This window comes from Brassica oleracea, chromosome C5 (assembly GCF_000695525.1).
Source record: "Brassica oleracea var. oleracea cultivar TO1000 chromosome C5, BOL, whole genome shotgun sequence".
NCBI classification, from domain to species: Eukaryota; Viridiplantae; Streptophyta; class Magnoliopsida; order Brassicales; family Brassicaceae; genus Brassica; species Brassica oleracea.
The window spans coordinates 35,162,547-35,180,398 of record NC_027752.1 but is presented as its reverse complement, the minus strand read 5'-3'; the positions used below and the strand labels follow the sequence as shown (position 1 = coordinate 35,180,398).

Below are 17,852 nucleotides of genomic sequence, written 5' to 3'. Positions count from 1 at the left end.
CATCAGTTAGCTCTTGGAAATCTTCCCCAACGTCTTCATTTTCAGCCTCAGCGTTTGCAACGTCTTCAGTAATATCATCCCAAAAGGCTCGAGCTTCCTGCTCGTCAATGTCCATCTCATTCTCATCTAGTAAATCATTCTCTCCTAGTAAACCATCCTCCTCTCCTAGGACCTCGTTCATCAAATCTAAATCGTTCTCTATCTTTTCAATTTCCTTACCCTCTTTAGTTGCCTCCGTAGATTCCCCTATCTCCAAAGGAAGCTCATTGATAGGCTCATGGTGTGACATCTGGAGCTCACCTTCTTCAGAACCTGTAGACCTTGCCTCTGAGTTTGTTTCCTGCCTGCGCTCAAGCAGACAACCTCTTGAATAAACATGTTCTCTGGGGCTCCTTTCTCTCTGTACTCCACGGTGCAAAGTTCGCGTGCGGTCCTCCTTAAACGAGCTTCTCGCTACAAATTTGCTTGACCCCCCCCTCTGATCCTCTGTGTTTGCCACGACCATCAGATGATCTCCTGTTATCTCTGTCTCCCACCTTAACCCATTTTGAATCCGGCTCCTCGTACATCTTTTCTTTCCCCTTTCCATGATACCCTCTTCTCTCCATCTCCTTCTCTTTGGTGTCCACATTCCCATGAATCACCACGCCTTTGTAGCTGGAGCTACGTTCCTCAAGTCGTCCTGTATGGGTCTCTCGGTTCTCACTCTTTTCTTCTACACTTCCTTTACCCAATGGACACTTGTGAATGTCGTGGCACAGGCTGAAGCAGGTTCTGCAATACCCAAAGAGCTTCTCATATCTTAGTGATACAGTTAGTTCTTCACCTTCGTAGAACTCCCCACCTCGGAGATCCACCGTAGTTTCAAAACATAAGTTCTGAAATCCGTCAATCCTCACCCTTATCCTACCAGTATCCAAATCGACCTCCATAACTTCACCCAGATCATTCCCTATACTCTCAAACAACGGAGCCGTCCAGAACTGTAACGGAACTCCCAAAACACGGACCAAGAAAATGATATCAGAGGGATAGTTTTTGGCTCCAACCGGCTGCCATCTCACCAACGAGAGCATCCAGTAATCAAAATGAAAAGTTTGCATTTTGAGTACCGTCTCGATGTCTTCCTCCTCATCAAAATCAAACTGAAAACGGCCAAGTCCCAGGTCCGCTCCCACCACCCTCTCCTCCATTTTCCATATTTTAGGAAGCATGATGATCAAAGCCTTAACGTCTTGTTGCTTCGGGTTCATGCATCTCCCTATCAGCGTTCTTGCATAGCCTTTGATGAGGGCTGTGTTGTCAAAATGTGGAACGTGATCTTCCTTCTTTTGATGTTCATGTTACCAACTGCACCCTTGGGGCTCCCCTCCTTCCCAATTAGTAACCTCAAAGAGATAATGAAAAAGAGGCAATATAAAACTATTTTGATTGAAATTGATGCCTAAACCTCTCGCCTGAATGACTATTATATACTCCTCAATCATTCCTAGAGCAATAATCAGTCGTATCAAAACTGTAAAGACCAAGATTCCTATTACAATCTTTAATTTCCAACTAGCCACTATGATGGATACCAAAATGATTTCGCAAGATCCTCTACTACCAAGTATCCTTAGAAATCCCTTTAGATCTTTCCAAACTCACAATACCCCGTGAATCCAAATTTTAATACCAAATCGCAAGCAAGTAATAACTTGTCTCATCACAATAAGCAGATCCGATATCAGATCAAGTTTTGAAGAGATTATACCTTGTCTGATTATTTGCTGAAGAGATTGCATCCCTAAGACCTTATTCTTCCCATAAACAAATAGATCCTCACAACCCTTTAGTACCACAAGTTTCCGTAAACAAAAGCATCCCTTGTTTTCCAGATCCGAATCAAGATCCGAGAATGCCCAATCTTCCCCGCCCTTCAATTCTCTTTGTAACTTTCCAAATCCTCTGTCCTTGACTGGATCCTTCCATCCCCGCCTCGTAATAGCCACTTGATTTCCCCGATCCTCATCGGAAAAGCTCATCGAATCTTAGTTCGAGTAAAACATCTCTATTTTACTCTATTTTGAAGAAAAAAAAAATGAAGTTTTAGATTGGAGATGCTCTAATGCATAATGCATTATTTCCAAGGTCAATTTTTTTTTTTTTTTTTTTCCAAATTGAAATCATATATATACTAACTTGGTTCAACACAACAACACAGCCAAGCAACACAGCTTACTTCACAACCAGTACCCAAAAAGAAAATAATTAGAAAAACTCATCCAACTACACATCCAAGCCTACAAAGGCGGATACCAAGAAATCAACGAAATAATTAGTTACCACCAGATGCACTTCTGACATTCGCATAGATATGATCCAACCATCTTGGATGACCAGCAACTACATAAGACTGAGTGAGACCTAAGTTCCTCACACTCTGAGCAATGAAGGATGCACATCTGATTGTATTCCAAGACCCAATCCTTAGTTCCCACGCTTCAAAAACCTGCAGCTCTCTCTTGATCTCTCCCACCTCAAACTGCAACGCAGACCAGAAAGAAGGTTTTTCAATTGCTTCTATCAGGTCCCCAAAAGATAAGACAAACCTAACCTTCTTTTTCTTCAAACTTCTCATACTTTCCAGAACCCATAATCACAGTTACAATTTAGCCTCAAGCAAAGATCCCACCTCCACAAATGCACGCCTACTATGCTCCAAGACTTTACCTTTCTCATCTTTTACAATCCATGAAGCTCCCATGCTCTCACCTCGGCTTGCCCAATCCATCGCACACTCACACTGAACCCAACCAACCGGAACATTCTGCAACGTACATGGAACCGTTTCAGAAACTACCTTGTCCTCTTCTAGTTCCATTCCACTCTGCACTTGTTGCGCTAAGAACCAAACCTCAGCTTCATGTTTAGCTTTCACAACAATTTCCTCAGCTTCAAAAGTTTTTCCTTCGAAAATAAGGGAGTTCCTGTTCTTCCACAAAAACCAAAGAAGCCACGGCCAGCTTCGAACAGAGACCGCTCCATACCTTCTAACAGGTTTGATTCTCAACAAGTATGAAATGTTCTCATAGATCGACGATACACTAAATCCCCCACAAGGGCACGGGATGTTGGAGAGAGCCCAACATATTCGAGCAATATGGCAACTAAACAGCACATGGTTCACTGATTCACCCTCAAAGCCACACAACTGACATCTGTCATCACATTTCATACCTCTTTCTATTAAGCAAACAGCAACGGGCAGAGCTTGTGAAAGAGCCTTCCAAATGAAGGTCTTAATCTTAGGAGCCGTCTGAACCTTCCAAGTGTTGGCTTTAAGTGCATTGATCGAAGGCAGAGCCTCCATAACTCTTCGTAACTCTTTGGATTTGTCCCAAACCGCAGGTACAGAGAGTACTTTCCACGCCTGCTTTGCCAAGAGAGCTTGATTAAATGCCTCCAAATCTCTGAAACCCATTCCTCCACTCTCCTTTGGCAGACAAAGTTTATCCCAAGAAATCCAATGGATTTTCCTAATATGCGCATCTGATCCCCACCAAAAATTCGCCATCACACTTGAAATATTTGCACAAAGCGTTTTCGGAAGCTTGAAAACTGACATCGCAAAGACAGGCTGAGCAGAGGCAGAAGTTTTCAATAAAATTTCTTTCCCCCCTTGTGATAGCTTCCTTAGGTACCATGCATTCAACCTGCCATTAACCCTCCCTCGAAGATAATCCAGGAGTTCAATTTTTGATCCACTGAAGCATTCCGGCAGACCTAAGTACTTGCTAGATCCTCCTTCATTATCAATGCCAAGAATCCCTCGAATCGCCAGTTTAGACATGGAATCCACCTGATCTCCAAAAGAGATTGCTGATTTCTGCAAATTGATAGTTTGTCCTGTTGCTCTTTCATACACCTTCAACACCTCATAAAGAGCCACAGCCTGATTTTGAGTCGCCTTACACATGAACAAACTATCATCTGCAAACAAGAGATGATTCACTGAGGGCCCTGATTCTGCAAATTTTACGCCTGAGAGGAGAGAAGCACTTTCCACATAATTCATCAAATGGGTAAGTCCCTCAGTGCAAAGAACAAACAAATTTGGGGATAGCGGATCACCCTGGCGCAAACCCCGTTGAGGCTTGATCAAACCAAAAGGCTGGTCGTTCATAAGCACTGCATAAGAAACTGACGAAACACACTCCATGACCAGAGAGATCCATCTCGCATCAAACCCAAGAGCGTCCAACAAACTCCTCAGATAACTCCACTTGACTCTATCATACGCTTTTGACATATCGGTCTTCACCACCATACCGTCGTACATGAGCATCGGATTGACTCTAAGGCCATGTACCACTTCATGCGCAATGCCAATGTTATCAGTGATCAGTCTCTCTGCCACAAAGGCTGATTGATTGACCGAGATAAGCTCAGGAAGAATGGGCTTCAACCGTTTCACCATAATCTTAGAGATGATTTTATACAAGACCGAACAGAGACTGATCGGCCGTAAGTCAGTCATCGTCTCCGGATCTTGTACTTTTGGTATGAGGCAGATAAAGGTGAAGTTCCAATCCACTGGCATCCTTCTTCTTTCAAAAAATCTCTTCACTTCAAAGGACACTTTGAGGCCAATTTCTCCCCAATATTGTTGAAAGAAGAGGCCCGACATCCCATCTGGGCCAGGAGCACTCGAAGATTTTATGCCAAAAACTGCATCTCTGATCTCTTTATCTGTAACAGCAGCCAATAACCTCTGATTCATCGAATCTGTCACTCTTGGTCTCATACTCTGAATCACAGGTTGGTAGCTAGGGGGGTCAGAAGATTTGAAGAGCTCCTTAAAATAATCCAAAGCCACCAGAGCCTTAGATTCTTCAGACCAATGCTCCAACCCGCTGCCATCCTTCAATTTGATGAGCTTCCTCTTCTCTCTGTTCGCTTTAACCGTTTCATGGAAGAAATTAGAGTTGCGATCCCCATACTTCAGCCATTTTTCCATACTCTTCTGCTGCCAAAAGAGCTCTTCTTCCTTATAGGCTCTACACAGCTCCTTCTTAATCACTCTGATAGCATGCCAACAGGGGTAATTTCTTGATTGGAACCACTCCAATCGATCTTCCAAAATATGAATCCTGTCTTTGGCATTGAAGTCCTTCTCTTTCTTCCACACACTCAAAGCACCTCTACAATCACGCAATCGTTTTGCCACACAACAATTATCAGATCCCCCCTCTGTTCCCCTCCAGGCTTCAATGATTTTTTCCTTAACCTCCGGCTGGAACAAGAATTTTTTGTCATACCTGAACTGACCCCTGTTTTTTGACTGTGACGCTTGCAACATTAACAAGACAGGTCTGTGATCAGACCCACGTTTGGCCAAAAATTTCTGATTAGATCCCGGGAATACTCTCAGCCACTCCCTGTTACCAAAAGCTCTGTCCAAGCAACTCTGAATCCACTTTTTTCACCTTTGACCAGCCCAAGTAAACCTGATCCCCGATGACTCCAGCTCTTCCATTCCACATGTAGACAACATATCCCCAAAAGGTTTGAACGATTCTTCTGATCTCATAGGTCCTCCAATCTTTTCATCATTATTGAGGATCTCGTTAAAATCCCCAAGCATACACCACTTTTCTCTTCTATTGACTCCAATCCTTGAGATTCTCTCCCATACTATATTCTTCCCTTCAGAACTGGGTTCTCCATATATACAAGAAAGATAAAAAGTGACTTCTCCAAACTGAACCTGCATGTCAATGAGATTCTTATCCGCAAATTTGAAGTCCAACTTGATCTCATTTTTCCAAAATACTGCCAAGCCACCACTCAAGCCTCTAGGCTCCACCGTAAACACCCTATCATAACCTAACCACTGCTGTAAATCCACCAAAATATCCCTACACTTCTTAGTCTCCATCAAGAACATGATCTCCGGAAAATACGTACGCCGAATCTCCCGGAGTCTCTGGATTGTCAGGTCTTGAGTACGCCCCAAGCCCTGGCAATTCCAGCTGAAAATGCTCATTTAAGCGTTGGACGATCCCTCCCTTGGGATCACCTTTGGGGTTTTAGACTTCGCCGAAACTAGAAGTTCCCCAACTTCAGTCTGTACCTTTCTCTTTTTGCTCCCCACAACACTCTTATCTGCTGCTTTGTCCCACATCACCCCCTCCGTCTTATCAGCCAACAACAAAGGTCTAGGCTTTCTCCTTGATTTTGGGGGCCGTCTTCGCTGGTACACTTTCTTCTTGGTCCCGGCCGAAGCACAAGGTTCTAAGGAACCAGTGCTAAATACCGTTGAACCTTCAGTAGTGGCCATAAAATTATAGCCAACGTACACCTCATCACTTAACGTCCTATCCATATTCCCAGCGTTCCACTGCCCTGCTGAACCAGCTCTGATTGCAGATGCCATAAATTTCTCTGACTGCAACTTGCCCTCTTTCGGTTTCCGAAGCTCCTCATAGCTGTAAACCACTCCTTTTCCTTTATTAAAATCTTGAGAAATAACAGGAGGAGCCTCGAGTCTTAGAACAGTACGCTGCAGCATAGGGTCTTGCTCCATCGCTGCTACCGAGCTTCTCACTCTTTCTTCCCTAATAATCCGATCCTCATCTGTTGCCAGCATCAAGTACTGTCTCATCTCATCCAGAACTTCTTTCACAATTTTCGGCTTCCCTGTCACCGCACCAGTCCCCACCTGATCTTCAGTGAGAATCCCATAGAGAGGATCGTCTTCATGTAATACAACCTTTTTTAGTTCCAACTCCTTAGAGATCGCTTGACGCCTCGCAAAAGCTTCATCTTTTCTTCTCTTCACAACCAAAGGACATCTACTTTGCTCATGGTTAAGCCTGAAGCAGGTGAAACACCTCTTCTGGATCCTTTCATAGTTGTAGTGGATGGTCACCGGTTTAGCTCCTTTGATGTTTATGACTCTAGACATCTTCAATGAGTTCGCCACATTGAACTTAACTAGAACCCTCTGGTAAGGTTGTGTCTGAGGCTTTGTGGGGTCGAAGATAAACTCCTTCACTTCTCCAACCAAGTCACCAAGCGCCATAATAGCTTCCTTTGTGTAATAGTTTATCGGGATGTTGCTTATACGAACCCACAAAGAAATAAACTGCAGATAATCATCCGGTGGCTCTTCCACCCACCTCTCAATCGCCAAAGCCCACTCATTAAACGTATGGACCCCCTTCTCCAAAACATCGAGCAGGTCATGTTCATGGTCGAAGAAGAACTGAAACCGCTCCTGAGACAGAGCCACTCCTCGACATTTGCCTTCCTTTGACCACTTTCTGGGCATTCTCCAGATCAGAGTAGACATCTTCTGACACTCTGGATTTAACATTCTACCCACCAAACTTAGCTTATTCTTCTCATTCGAACAAAACCCCGGCAGATCCGGCATGTCAAACGGTTTATCTTCTTCCTCCAAAGACAGAGCCATCAAAGCTCTATCCATTGCAGCCGACATAGCTACAGATGGGTCTCACACTGTCAAGCTCTCTTAATCCCAAAGATTTCACCGGTTAGAAACCAAAAAGAACACTGAACCCAATCTCAGAAATTAAGAACACTAGATCTTTTCCTTTCATCCGTTTGAAATAAGCTGAAAAGAACCACAAAGTGGTTGAAATGATGAAAGAAACCGTGTTTTCCTTGCTTTTTTCGGGCCCCACACTCCACTATCTTATTTCAGCTTGAGAGAGAAAACGAATGCCCATTCTAGGGACGCTTGTATTTAGTTCCCAAGGCCAATTTAGGACTAGGTTTAAAAGGTAAGGAGTTTTGATAGAGTTGAACACTATTAGATAAATATTTTTTTTGTTTTTTTTTAAACAACAATGATTTGGTTAGAGTTAATACTTTTTTTTTGTTGAACACTGTTAGAGTTAATACTTCAAAAATGAGTTTTCCTTACAAAAGTGTACAATTGATTTTTTCGCCAAAATCATTAAAAACAAGGTATTTCGTCAAAAGTGAAAAAGAGTCTTTCTACCAAATCGAGTTTTTTTGCCAAATCGTTTTTTTTCCGCCAAATAGAGTTTTCCACCAAAACGAGTTTTTTCACCAAACCTCAACTGTGAAATTTTCCGTTAAAACCACAAAACCAAGTTTTCTTGCCAAAACCATAAAATTGAATTTTCTCGCTAAAATGGTAAAATCGAGTTTTTCCGTCAAAATGAGATTTTCTGCCAAAACCACAAAAAATAAGATTTCTCGCTTTTCCGTCCAAAACCATAAAATTGAGTTTTCATGCCAAAACAAGATTTTCCACTAAAACCGTAAAACGAGATTTTTCTCCAAAATCGTAACATTGAGTTATCCCGTTAAAACCGTAAATTTGAGTTTTTCTGGCAAAATAAAAATTTCCGCCTAAACCGTAAAAATGAGATTTTCCGCCAGAAAAGTAAAATCGAGATTTTCCGCCAAAATGGCAAAAATGAGATTTTCCTGAGAAAATCGTAAAATCGAGTTTTCCCGCCAAAACTGTAAAATCAAATTTTCCCGCCAAAACTACAAAATGATTTTTCTTTCCAAAATCACTAAATCGAGTTTTTCCATCATAACCGTAAAAACGAGTTTTCTTGCCAAAACAACAAAATCGAGTATTATGTTTTTTCGCCATCATCACAATTTTTTAGATTAAGAACAAGGAATATTTTATGCAAAAACCATTTTCTTTGATTTATGTTAATATATGAAATAATATGTATTTTGTAAGAGATTATACAAAATGTATTCATATAGAAAAAAAAGATAAGGGGTTTAAAAAGGATTCATTACATATTTTAATGGGTTCTAGAAGAGTTAGGATTTAGGGATGAGCTTAAATTATATCTTTTTGTTGCTTCTCTGCACCCTGATGAATGTTGTGCTACTATTTATATTCCCCCCGTTTAATCCCCACTTTTTATTTGGACTTCTCACCTGTCATAATGCAATGTTCTTATTTTCCAGTCATGTATGATGTATCTATTTACTTTACTGCAAAATATGAGAAAGACCAAAACATTTTGACCAAAAACGAATTTGTGTACTTTTTTATAAAAAAGGTGACAAGCATGGAACTGTTTCTTTTGGTTGCTCGCATGCTACATTTGCTTCAAATTACTGATGAAACTGATAAGCAAAGATTGCTCGAGTATAAGTCTCTGAAGAAAAAAGACTTGTGTTGTACTCATAGAGTAACTTTCTTGTAAATAAACCGTTTGGGAAAAATACATCAAGAAACTTGTTTTTGGAAAATAATAAGACACGAGACTAGTGGGATACTTGACTCCGAGGACAAGGAGGTTGACGACAAGTACACGAGAATTTTAAAAAGTCTTGCAGTTTTCTATATGTGGTTGTGAGCCAATGAATATCTTCTGCGTTGCATAGCAACAACAATAAGATAAATACAATATGCATATGCTTCGTGCCATATATTCACTTTCCTGCACGAAAAGCTTTTAACCCAAGAAAAAGAGAGAGAAGAATGAGATTGTTTCTTTTATTTTCTTTCAGTGCTCTCTTGTTACATGAAGCATATGGTTTTACCGATGAACCTGATAGGAAAGCATTGCTCGACATCAAATCTCAAGTTTCTGAAGAGAATCAAGATGTATTGTCCTCATGGAATAACTCATCCCCTCTCTGTAATTGGAAAGGGGTCACATGCGGCCTCAAACACAAGAGAGTTACCCGTTTGGACCTTGGAGGATGGCAGTTAAGCGGAATGATACCGCCATCTATTGGTAATCTTTCCTTTCTCATATCACTTGATCTATCTGAAAACTCTATTGGTGGAACCATCCCTTACAAGGTGGGAAACTTGTTTAGACTTAAGTACTTGAATATGAGCTCTAATTTTCTCGGAGGAGAAATTCCAGACAATCTATTTAACTGCTCTAGATTGTTGGGCCTTGATTTATCTGATAATCATCTTGGAGGAGGTGTTCCTTCAGAACTAGAATCACTGGAGAAGCTTGAAATTTTAAATCTTGGTGTAAACAACCTTAGAGGGAAGTTACCTGCATCTCTAGGAAACTTGACATCACTCATGCGAGTTAGATTTTCACATAACAATTTAGAAGGAAATATTCCTGATGATCTAGCTAAATTGACTCAATTGGTGCGTCTGGTATTAGGATCGAACAAATTCTCAGGTGGTTTTCCTCTTTCAATCTACAATTTTTCCTCGCTTGAGTACTTGAACATGTTTGGTAATGTGTTTTCGGGTAGCCTAAAGCCTGATTTTGGTAATCTACTACCAAAACTTCAACTTTTACATATGGGAGCTAATAGTTTCACAGGACCCATCCCAACAACACTTTCAAAGATCTCAAATCTTCAAGAGTTTGGAATCGAATATAACAAAATGATAGGAAGCATTCCTTTGAGCTTTGGAAAACTAAAGAATTTGCAAAAACTAAGACTTAACAATAATTCTTTGGGAAGTTACTCTTCTGGAGACCTTGACTTTCTTCAGGCTTTGAGTAATTGTACCCAACTTCTTACATTACTTGTTAACAGAAATAAACTTGGAGGTGACTTGCCTACCTCTATAACGAACCTGTCCACCAACCTCTGGAAATTAGACCTTGGAACTAATTTCATCTCTGGAACCATTCCTTATGACATTGGGAATCTCGTAAGCCTACAAAACCTTGTGTTACGCGAAAACTTGTTGACCGGACCACTGCCAAGTTCCATTGGAAAGCTTTCTAGATTGGTGTTCTTAAACCTCACGTCAAATAGAATGTCAGGAGAGGCCTTCTTCAATAGGCAACATCATCTGGTTAGAAAAACTCTATTTGTCCAACAATAGTTTTGAAGGAACTATTCCTCCAAGTATTGGTCAGTGCAAAGTCATATTATATTTGTGTATTGGGTCTAATAAGTTGAACGGGACTATACCTCAGGAGATTATGCAAATTCAGTCCCTTGTTGAGCTCGACTTGTCAAATAATTCCTTGACAGGCTCTCTTCCGGAGTATATTAAACCACTAGAACGTCTTTGCACACTGTCTGTCGCGCATAATAAATTATATGGGCAACTCCCTCAAGTCTTGGGAAACTGTCTCTCACTGGAGAATCTTTATCTACAAGGAATTTTTTTTTATGGTGATATTCCAAATATAAAAGGGTTGATGGGTGCTAAAAGACTTGATTTCTCGAACAATGATTTCTCTGGAAGTATACCTGGATATTTTGGAAACTTTTCCTTGTTGGAGTATCTAAATCTATCCATTAACAATTTCGTGGGAGAGGTGCCAACAGAAGGAAAATTTAGGAATGCTACTGTTGTTTTAGTATTTGGTTACCAATATCTCTGTGGAGGTATCAAGGAGCTGAAACTAAATCAATGTATCGTGCAAGCACAACCAAGCCATTCATCTAGTTCGAATAAAGTTGCCATTGAGTTAAGCATAGGCATAGCTTTGCTTTTGATGGTGCTCATGGCGTATATTTCTTTATGTTGGTCCAGAAAAATAAAGAATAACCAGCTTAGCAGTAATTCAACTTCTTCTTCCGCACGAGAGGTTGTCCATGAAAAGATAAGTTATGCATATCTAAGAAATGCGACAGATGGCTTCTCTTCCAGCAATTTGATTGGATCAGGTAGTTTTGGTACGGTGTTTAAGGCATTTCTTCCAACAGAGAACAAGGTCGTTGCAGTGAAAGTTCTAAACCTTCAGAGACGTGGAGCTATGAAGAGCTTTATGACAGAATGTGAAGCTCTCAAGGACATAAGGCATCGTAATCTCGTGAAACTATTGACGGCTTGTTCGAGTACTGATCTTCAAGGAAACTATTTCAGAGCTCTTATCTATGAGTTAATGCCGAACGGAAGCCTAGATATGTGGCTGCATCCAGAGGAAGTGGAAGAGATTCATAGACCCTCAAGAACCTTGACCCTCTTTGAAAGGCTCAACATAGCCACAGATGTGATTTCTGTTTTGGAGTATATTCATGTTTATTGCCATGAACCTATAGCTCATTGCGATCTCAAGCCGAGCAACGTCCTCCTAGACAAAGACCTGACTGGCCATGTTAGCGACTTTGGCATTGCTCGGCTGCTCATGAAACTTGATCAGGAGTCTTTCTTCAACCATCTAAGCTCGGCCGGCGTCAGAGGAACCATCGGCTATGCCGCACCAGGTAAAACTCTATCACGCATCAGTACTGTTTGAGTGAAGAAAATGATTATACTCTCTCTTTTTTTTAATTATACTCTTGTTTCTGTGAATTATGGGGAAGAATATGGAATGGGAGGACTGTTGATCATAAAGCAAACATAAGTAAACTTATGAATGTAAATTGTTGTAAATGTAAAATGAGGTTGCTTGGTGAGTGGAGTATTATGCCCACATATCATGCACTATCATTTCTTTATTTAGTTAGTGTATGAGAGCCTCTCCTTAGTGCAAGGGAGCCTCACTTAGTGCATGAGAGCCTCTTTGTTTTGGCTCCCCATTTGATGTATATATAGGTACTCTTGATACATGAAACAATCAAGCAATTCAATTCCTTCTTTCTCATTATCTTTCAAGAAAGTCTCTCATTAATCTTCATGTTCTTCATTTAATTTCTCTTTTCTTTCTTAATTCTCATAAAATCTCAAGGACAACCATCAATATATGGTGATGTGTATAGCTTCGGTGTTCTTCTTTTGGAAATGTTCACTGGAAAACGACCAACAAATGATTTATTTGGGGGAAACGTTACCCTAAACAGCTACATCAAGTTGGCGTTGCCAGAGAGGGTGTTGGACATTGCAGATAATTCTATTCTTAATAGCGGTCTCAGAGCTGGTTTCCCTCTTGATGAGTACTTGATAATGGTTTTTAAGGTGGGACTTAGGTGTTGTGAAGAATCTCCGAAGAACCGTTTGGCAACCAGTGAAGCCAGAAAGGAGTTAATCTTAATTAGAGAGAGGTTCTTTATAGACAGACGTTGATGTGTTTAAATCAATGAGATAATGAAATCCATTCATTGTGTTGTGGTTTCTTGTTGTTGATCTTGGATTTTTACGATATGTTTTCTTTTCCTTCTTTTCTTGAATATTACTGCACATCTTAAAACACTTCATGGTTTATCTATAGTTTCAGTCTGTCTTTGATAAAGTAGTAGATGTTTCCGGTTGTGTATTGGAAGAGAGACCTGGAGACGACATTAATGATATACTCCCTCTCTTCCCCTGAATGTAAAAAGTAAGATGTTTTAGATTTTTTATTTGTATCACAAAGATAGTTTTTCTATATGTTTAAAGTACTTTTTTATACTTTTAAGAAAAATTAAACGAAAATATTTGAATCGATTAAATTTCATTAGTGAAAAGTTATTGTAAAGTGTATAATAAAGTAAAAATAAAAATTAAATTATAAACATTTATTGAATTCTTAATAAGCATAAACACTTTAGAAAATCTTACTTTCGGAGAACAGAGAGAGTAAAATGGAAATACAATAGGCCAATATGATTCGCATTGTGTAAAAGATAATCCAAAATCCACATTTGTATATGTTAAAATCCTTATTTTTAACAGACACAGAAACCAAGGTTGTGTAACTTTTCTTGGTTTTAGATTTTTAGGGCATCTGTATCGCGCGGTTGTTAGCGCGTCCTTAGCATAATAGGTAATTAATTTAAATCAATTTAAATCAATAATACAGAAAACGTTAGGTCACGTATGTTAATTAAGAAGTTTTAAGTTTGTGTCCTTAGCTGCACGTGTCACAGAGAGAAGGGAAGGAGTGTTCGGTGTTGGGAAAGTCTTCCATCTCTCTCGACGAAATCATTCGCATCGTCTCCCAGCTCTCTCGACGGTTTCCCTCCACCGAGCTCTCGACCGCGGACTCCGTCGAACCCTCCGGCGGTCTGTCCCATCTGTCCCATCTCTCCCATCTTTCCCATCTCTCTGTCGATCCCAATCTGTCGCCCTCAATCCCTCGCCCTAAATCTCTCCAACGAAGCTCTCCAACCAATATTTTGGTCCTACCAATAATCTTTCTTTTTCTAATTGTCCTTAGCTAAATCTCTTAACATAACAAAAACAATAAATTAATCTAAGGACCAATTTACTAATTTTTTGGTCCTAGCAATGCGGATGCCCTTAGAGTTAAGAAAAAAAATCAAGTTTCTTTTGGTAACTAAAACAAAATCAAGTTATTCAATTGGAATTGGAAACAAGACATGTATTACGTTTTATTAGCGATAACAATTTGAATCATGCATGTTTTCCATCTTTATGGGATCACTTCACTGTGAAGCGACTTAGAGCATCCGCATTGAAAGTTTATGGGGGGGGAGTTCACACAGAAATCAAGAAAAAAAAATAATAAAATAATTCAATCTCATGAACCCCTCTCTCCTAAAGCTCTTTGGGATGAACCCCTCTCTCCTAAAGTTCATCACTGTAGCGCGGGCCCCACGTATTGTGGCGGTCAGCGATTGGTCTAATTTTTTTTTTTTTTAACAAAAAAAAAAATTTAATAATAAAAAATTGAAAAGATGAATCCCAAGAGGGGGTTCATTGATGTGGGTGCTTAGTGGTCGGCATGCGCTACAATTGTGAAGCGACTTAGTGGTCGGCATGCGCTACCTTTACGTGGTAGCACATTAACCAAAGTTACTAAGAAATTAATATTCTAGCAAAACAATATTTTGCTAGTAGAATATAAATTACAACTCACATGATCTAAAAGGTAATGTTTTTTTACTCGACATGTATCTAATTTTGTTCCATAACTTAACATGATCATATTTTACAATTTTCTCAAATCATTAATTATTAAAACACTAGAGATTAAACATAAATTCAAATTCATTCAGTTCAAGAATAGTAAAATCACATTTCCTTTCTCCATGATATTATTGTTACAGAAAAAAAAAACCGTGTTACAAATTTATTAATTAGTTATAATATTATAGTTACCACTTACCATATTGTATAGTGGTATATTTTAGTATAATAGTAATAAAATTTAGAGCAAAGAAACGTCTATCTCTTGCAGACCACTCCCTTGCCACCTACGCCACTTGCACAACTCATCTCAGGGAGCTCCATTTTACTCCGGCCACCGTTGCTACCTCTGTTACCAGGGAACCTTGCGGCTGAGCAGTCAGGTTCAAAAAGTCCGCTGGTCTGGAATTCCCTATCACCACCCATCACAGGCATGTGGACTCCGATCTTGACTCGGCTTACGTAGTTAGACCTATACGTTTGTCCCAAAACACCATCGACGTTGTCGCTAAGGTCTTGGAACTTAAAGCCTAAGTCGAGATGAGCGAGACAGTCGTCTTCCGTTACATTGTAACCATGAATTCTTGAATCTTCCACTGTTATTGGCACCACTCTTGCTGTGATCTTAAGCATGCCCTCTACTTCAACCTGAATAAATGCGTTACACCAAGTTATTAACTGGTTATCAAGAATCTCAGTTCAGACTATATCTAAAATATTACAAATATAACAAAAGTTTATACCTCGAGGTTGTTAGTGTCAGCGTTGACTCGTTTGACCGAGACCTGAGGGTATACTCCAGGGGAAGAAGTCCACGTGGCACCATCTAGTTGAGCGAGTGAGATAACATGTCCATCAAAAGAGGCGGAGATCCGGTCAACAGAATCGTCCCACGTGGAGGTCTTAAGGGCTCCGACGTAGAAACGGTGAGTGCCGAAGAGGATAGCAATGGATTGGACCCATGTGAAGTCACGTGCCATACCAGACCTTCGTTTACCGATGAAATGTGCGTTGATGTGAAGGTTAGAATCGGAGATGAGGCAGAAGTTGGAGTCTTTCTTGCCGTGGAAGTAAAAGGTTAGACCATCTCCTCCAATAAAACGTGGGTCTTGGCAAACCGATCCCGGTTTGTCGCAATCTGCATCGCAACGTAATATCATTAGTTAGCATGTATTTATTGATCGTATAAGAAGGAATTAAAGCGGAGTTGGATGTAAATGAGGACATACTGCAAAGAGGTTTGCAAGTAACGCAGTCAACTTCACAAGAACGGGGGCAATCGGCCGGGCAACTATACTCAACTCCGTAACAAGGAGAGCCCTTCTTCTTACACCTGGCTCTTCTTACTCCTGCTCCTGCCTCTCCATCTGATGGCGGGGATGGAGTAGGAGAGGACGGAGGGACATAAGGAGGAGTAGAGCCGGGAGGTGTAGGAGTAGGACTTGGAATGGAGGGAGTAGGAGTCGCAGGTGGGGAATATGGAGGGACTGGTGCAGTGGGAGTACCTGGAGGACTTGGCACAGACGGTGTAGGAGGTGTTGTAGGAGGTGGTGGTGAAGATGGTGGAGTTGGACTTGGCACAGCTGGTGTAGGAGAAGGTGGTGGTGGTGAAACCGGTGGCGTGGGACTTGGCACAGCCGGTGTAGGAGTTGGAGGTGGTGGTGAAACCGGCGGAGTGGGACTTGGAACGGCTGGTGTAGGTGTTGGAGGTGGTGGTGAAACTGGGGGAGTAGGGCTTGGCACAGAAGGTGTAGGAGGTGGTGGTGAAACAGGTGGAACTGGAGCCGGAGGAGTGTATCCACCGTCATCATCGCCACCATCGCCACCATCATCATCACTGCCGGGGGAAGGAGGGCCACATATGGGTTTGCAAGAAGCACATTCAACATGACAAGAGTCAGGGCAGAACTTGGGACAAACATGTTCCAAATTGTAGCAATGTTTGTACTTCTTGATCTTACATGTTGCATGGCTTGGGTTTTTGGCTATGCCCGGTGGTGTATCAGCCATTGTTAGTGCGAGTGATGCAAGGAGTATGCATCCCAATATCTGAACTCTTGTGTGTTTGGCTAGAGCCATTGCCGAACCTAACAAAAAAAGAGAGAAATTTGTTTTTTTTTTTCAATTGTTGGGTGCTTTAGGATTTGATAGTTTTCTGATGTGGTTCAAGTACTCTGATAGGGTTTATATAGATAAATATGTAGATTTCTTTATTATCAAGTTGGGGTTTTGTAATCTTGTAAGTAAGCTGTTCCTGATATATAAAAAAAAAACTGTTCCTATTTCTAAGGATGGTCAATTAAACAAATATTAACACATTGGCTTTAATTTATATACATAACAAAACAGCATTATTTTCTATACATGCTTCAAGCTCTTTTGTTGATCGCAAATAGGTCTCTAAAATAGTATTATGTTAACCAGTAGGCTAAAAATTTCACAATATAGTTGAGATTACAATTAGAATCTCAACTATAATTATTAAAATTTCACAATAATTGACTAGTATACATCAAAAGCCTTGACCAGTGAGTATGTCTTCACAATCACTACGAGAAAACATAAGCTTAACGAGGGCGGCTTTCCTCGTGAGTTCGTCGTAAAAGAGGTTTTACGAGGAATTAGCGAGGAAACACGTTTTCTCGTTACTCATCCGTCGTAACACATATTTCCTCGCCAATTCGTCGTAACTTAGCGAAGAAAATATTTTATCGTAAAGACGAAATACATCATTTCGTCGTAAAGACCACGTAAATATTCCACGTAAGGAGGTCGCTATTTTTCCTCGTAAATACCTCGAAACGTGTTCCTCGTAAACTACACGTAAATACCTTGAAAGTGTTTCCTCGCAAAATATACGTAACTACCACGAAAGTATTTCCTCGTAAAATACTCTTTATTAATAAAATTATAATTTAAAATAAAAATCAAATCAATACGAAAATATTTTATATATAAATAAGTTTTGAATTTATAATACAACAACCGGAAAAAAAAAAGAACTAAGGCCCGTTCATCGCCTGGTAGAATTCCTCACTCCTCCTCGCAACATCCGCCTCGTTATGTGTGTCGGATGAATCGCCTGGAATTGGATGTTGTTGTCGCATGT

The 17,852-nt window shown here is 40.4% G+C and overlaps 3 protein-coding genes and 1 pseudogene across 6 annotated transcripts; 1 reads left to right on the top strand and 3 right to left on the bottom strand.

The window, feature by feature from the left end:
• Positions 1–6: 6 nt before the first annotated feature.
• Positions 7–2,121, bottom strand: LOC106296062. 4 transcript variants are annotated; one of them, XM_013732112.1, is made up of 2 exons: positions 1,113–2,121; positions 7–983 (listed from the first exon to the last, which is right to left on the bottom strand). In XM_013732112.1, exons 1-2 carry the CDS (start codon positions 1,251–1,253, stop codon positions 438–440), a joined length of 687 nt encoding a protein of 228 aa, XP_013587566.1. In that variant the 5' UTR covers positions 1,254–2,121; the 3' UTR covers positions 7–437. The 4 variants fall into 4 exon arrangements, with proteins under 4 accessions (XP_013587566.1, XP_013587567.1, XP_013587564.1 ...); XM_013732113.1 differs by having other exon boundaries at positions 7–1,050; positions 1,486–2,121; XM_013732110.1 differs by having other exon boundaries at positions 7–1,388; positions 1,754–2,121.
• A 3,907-nt stretch (positions 2,122–6,028) lies between these two features.
• LOC106345116 lies at positions 6,029–7,486 on the bottom strand. Its single transcript, XM_013784372.1, has one exon. It carries the CDS (start codon positions 7,484–7,486, stop codon positions 6,029–6,031), a length of 1,458 nt encoding a protein of 485 aa, XP_013639826.1.
• A 1,955-nt stretch (positions 7,487–9,441) lies between these two features.
• LOC106343451 lies at positions 9,442–13,260 on the top strand (annotated as a pseudogene).
• Positions 13,261–14,497: 1,237 nt separating this feature from the next.
• On the bottom strand, positions 14,498–16,854 carry LOC106343452 (IgA FC receptor). Its single transcript, XM_013782670.1, has 3 exons — positions 15,973–16,854; positions 15,487–15,881; positions 14,498–15,391 (listed from the first exon to the last, which is right to left on the bottom strand). The coding sequence occupies exons 1-3, from the start codon at positions 16,820–16,822 to the stop codon at positions 15,002–15,004; spliced, it is 1,635 nt and encodes a 544-aa protein (XP_013638124.1). The 5' UTR covers positions 16,823–16,854; the 3' UTR covers positions 14,498–15,001.
• Between the last annotated feature and the right edge of the window lie 998 nt (positions 16,855–17,852).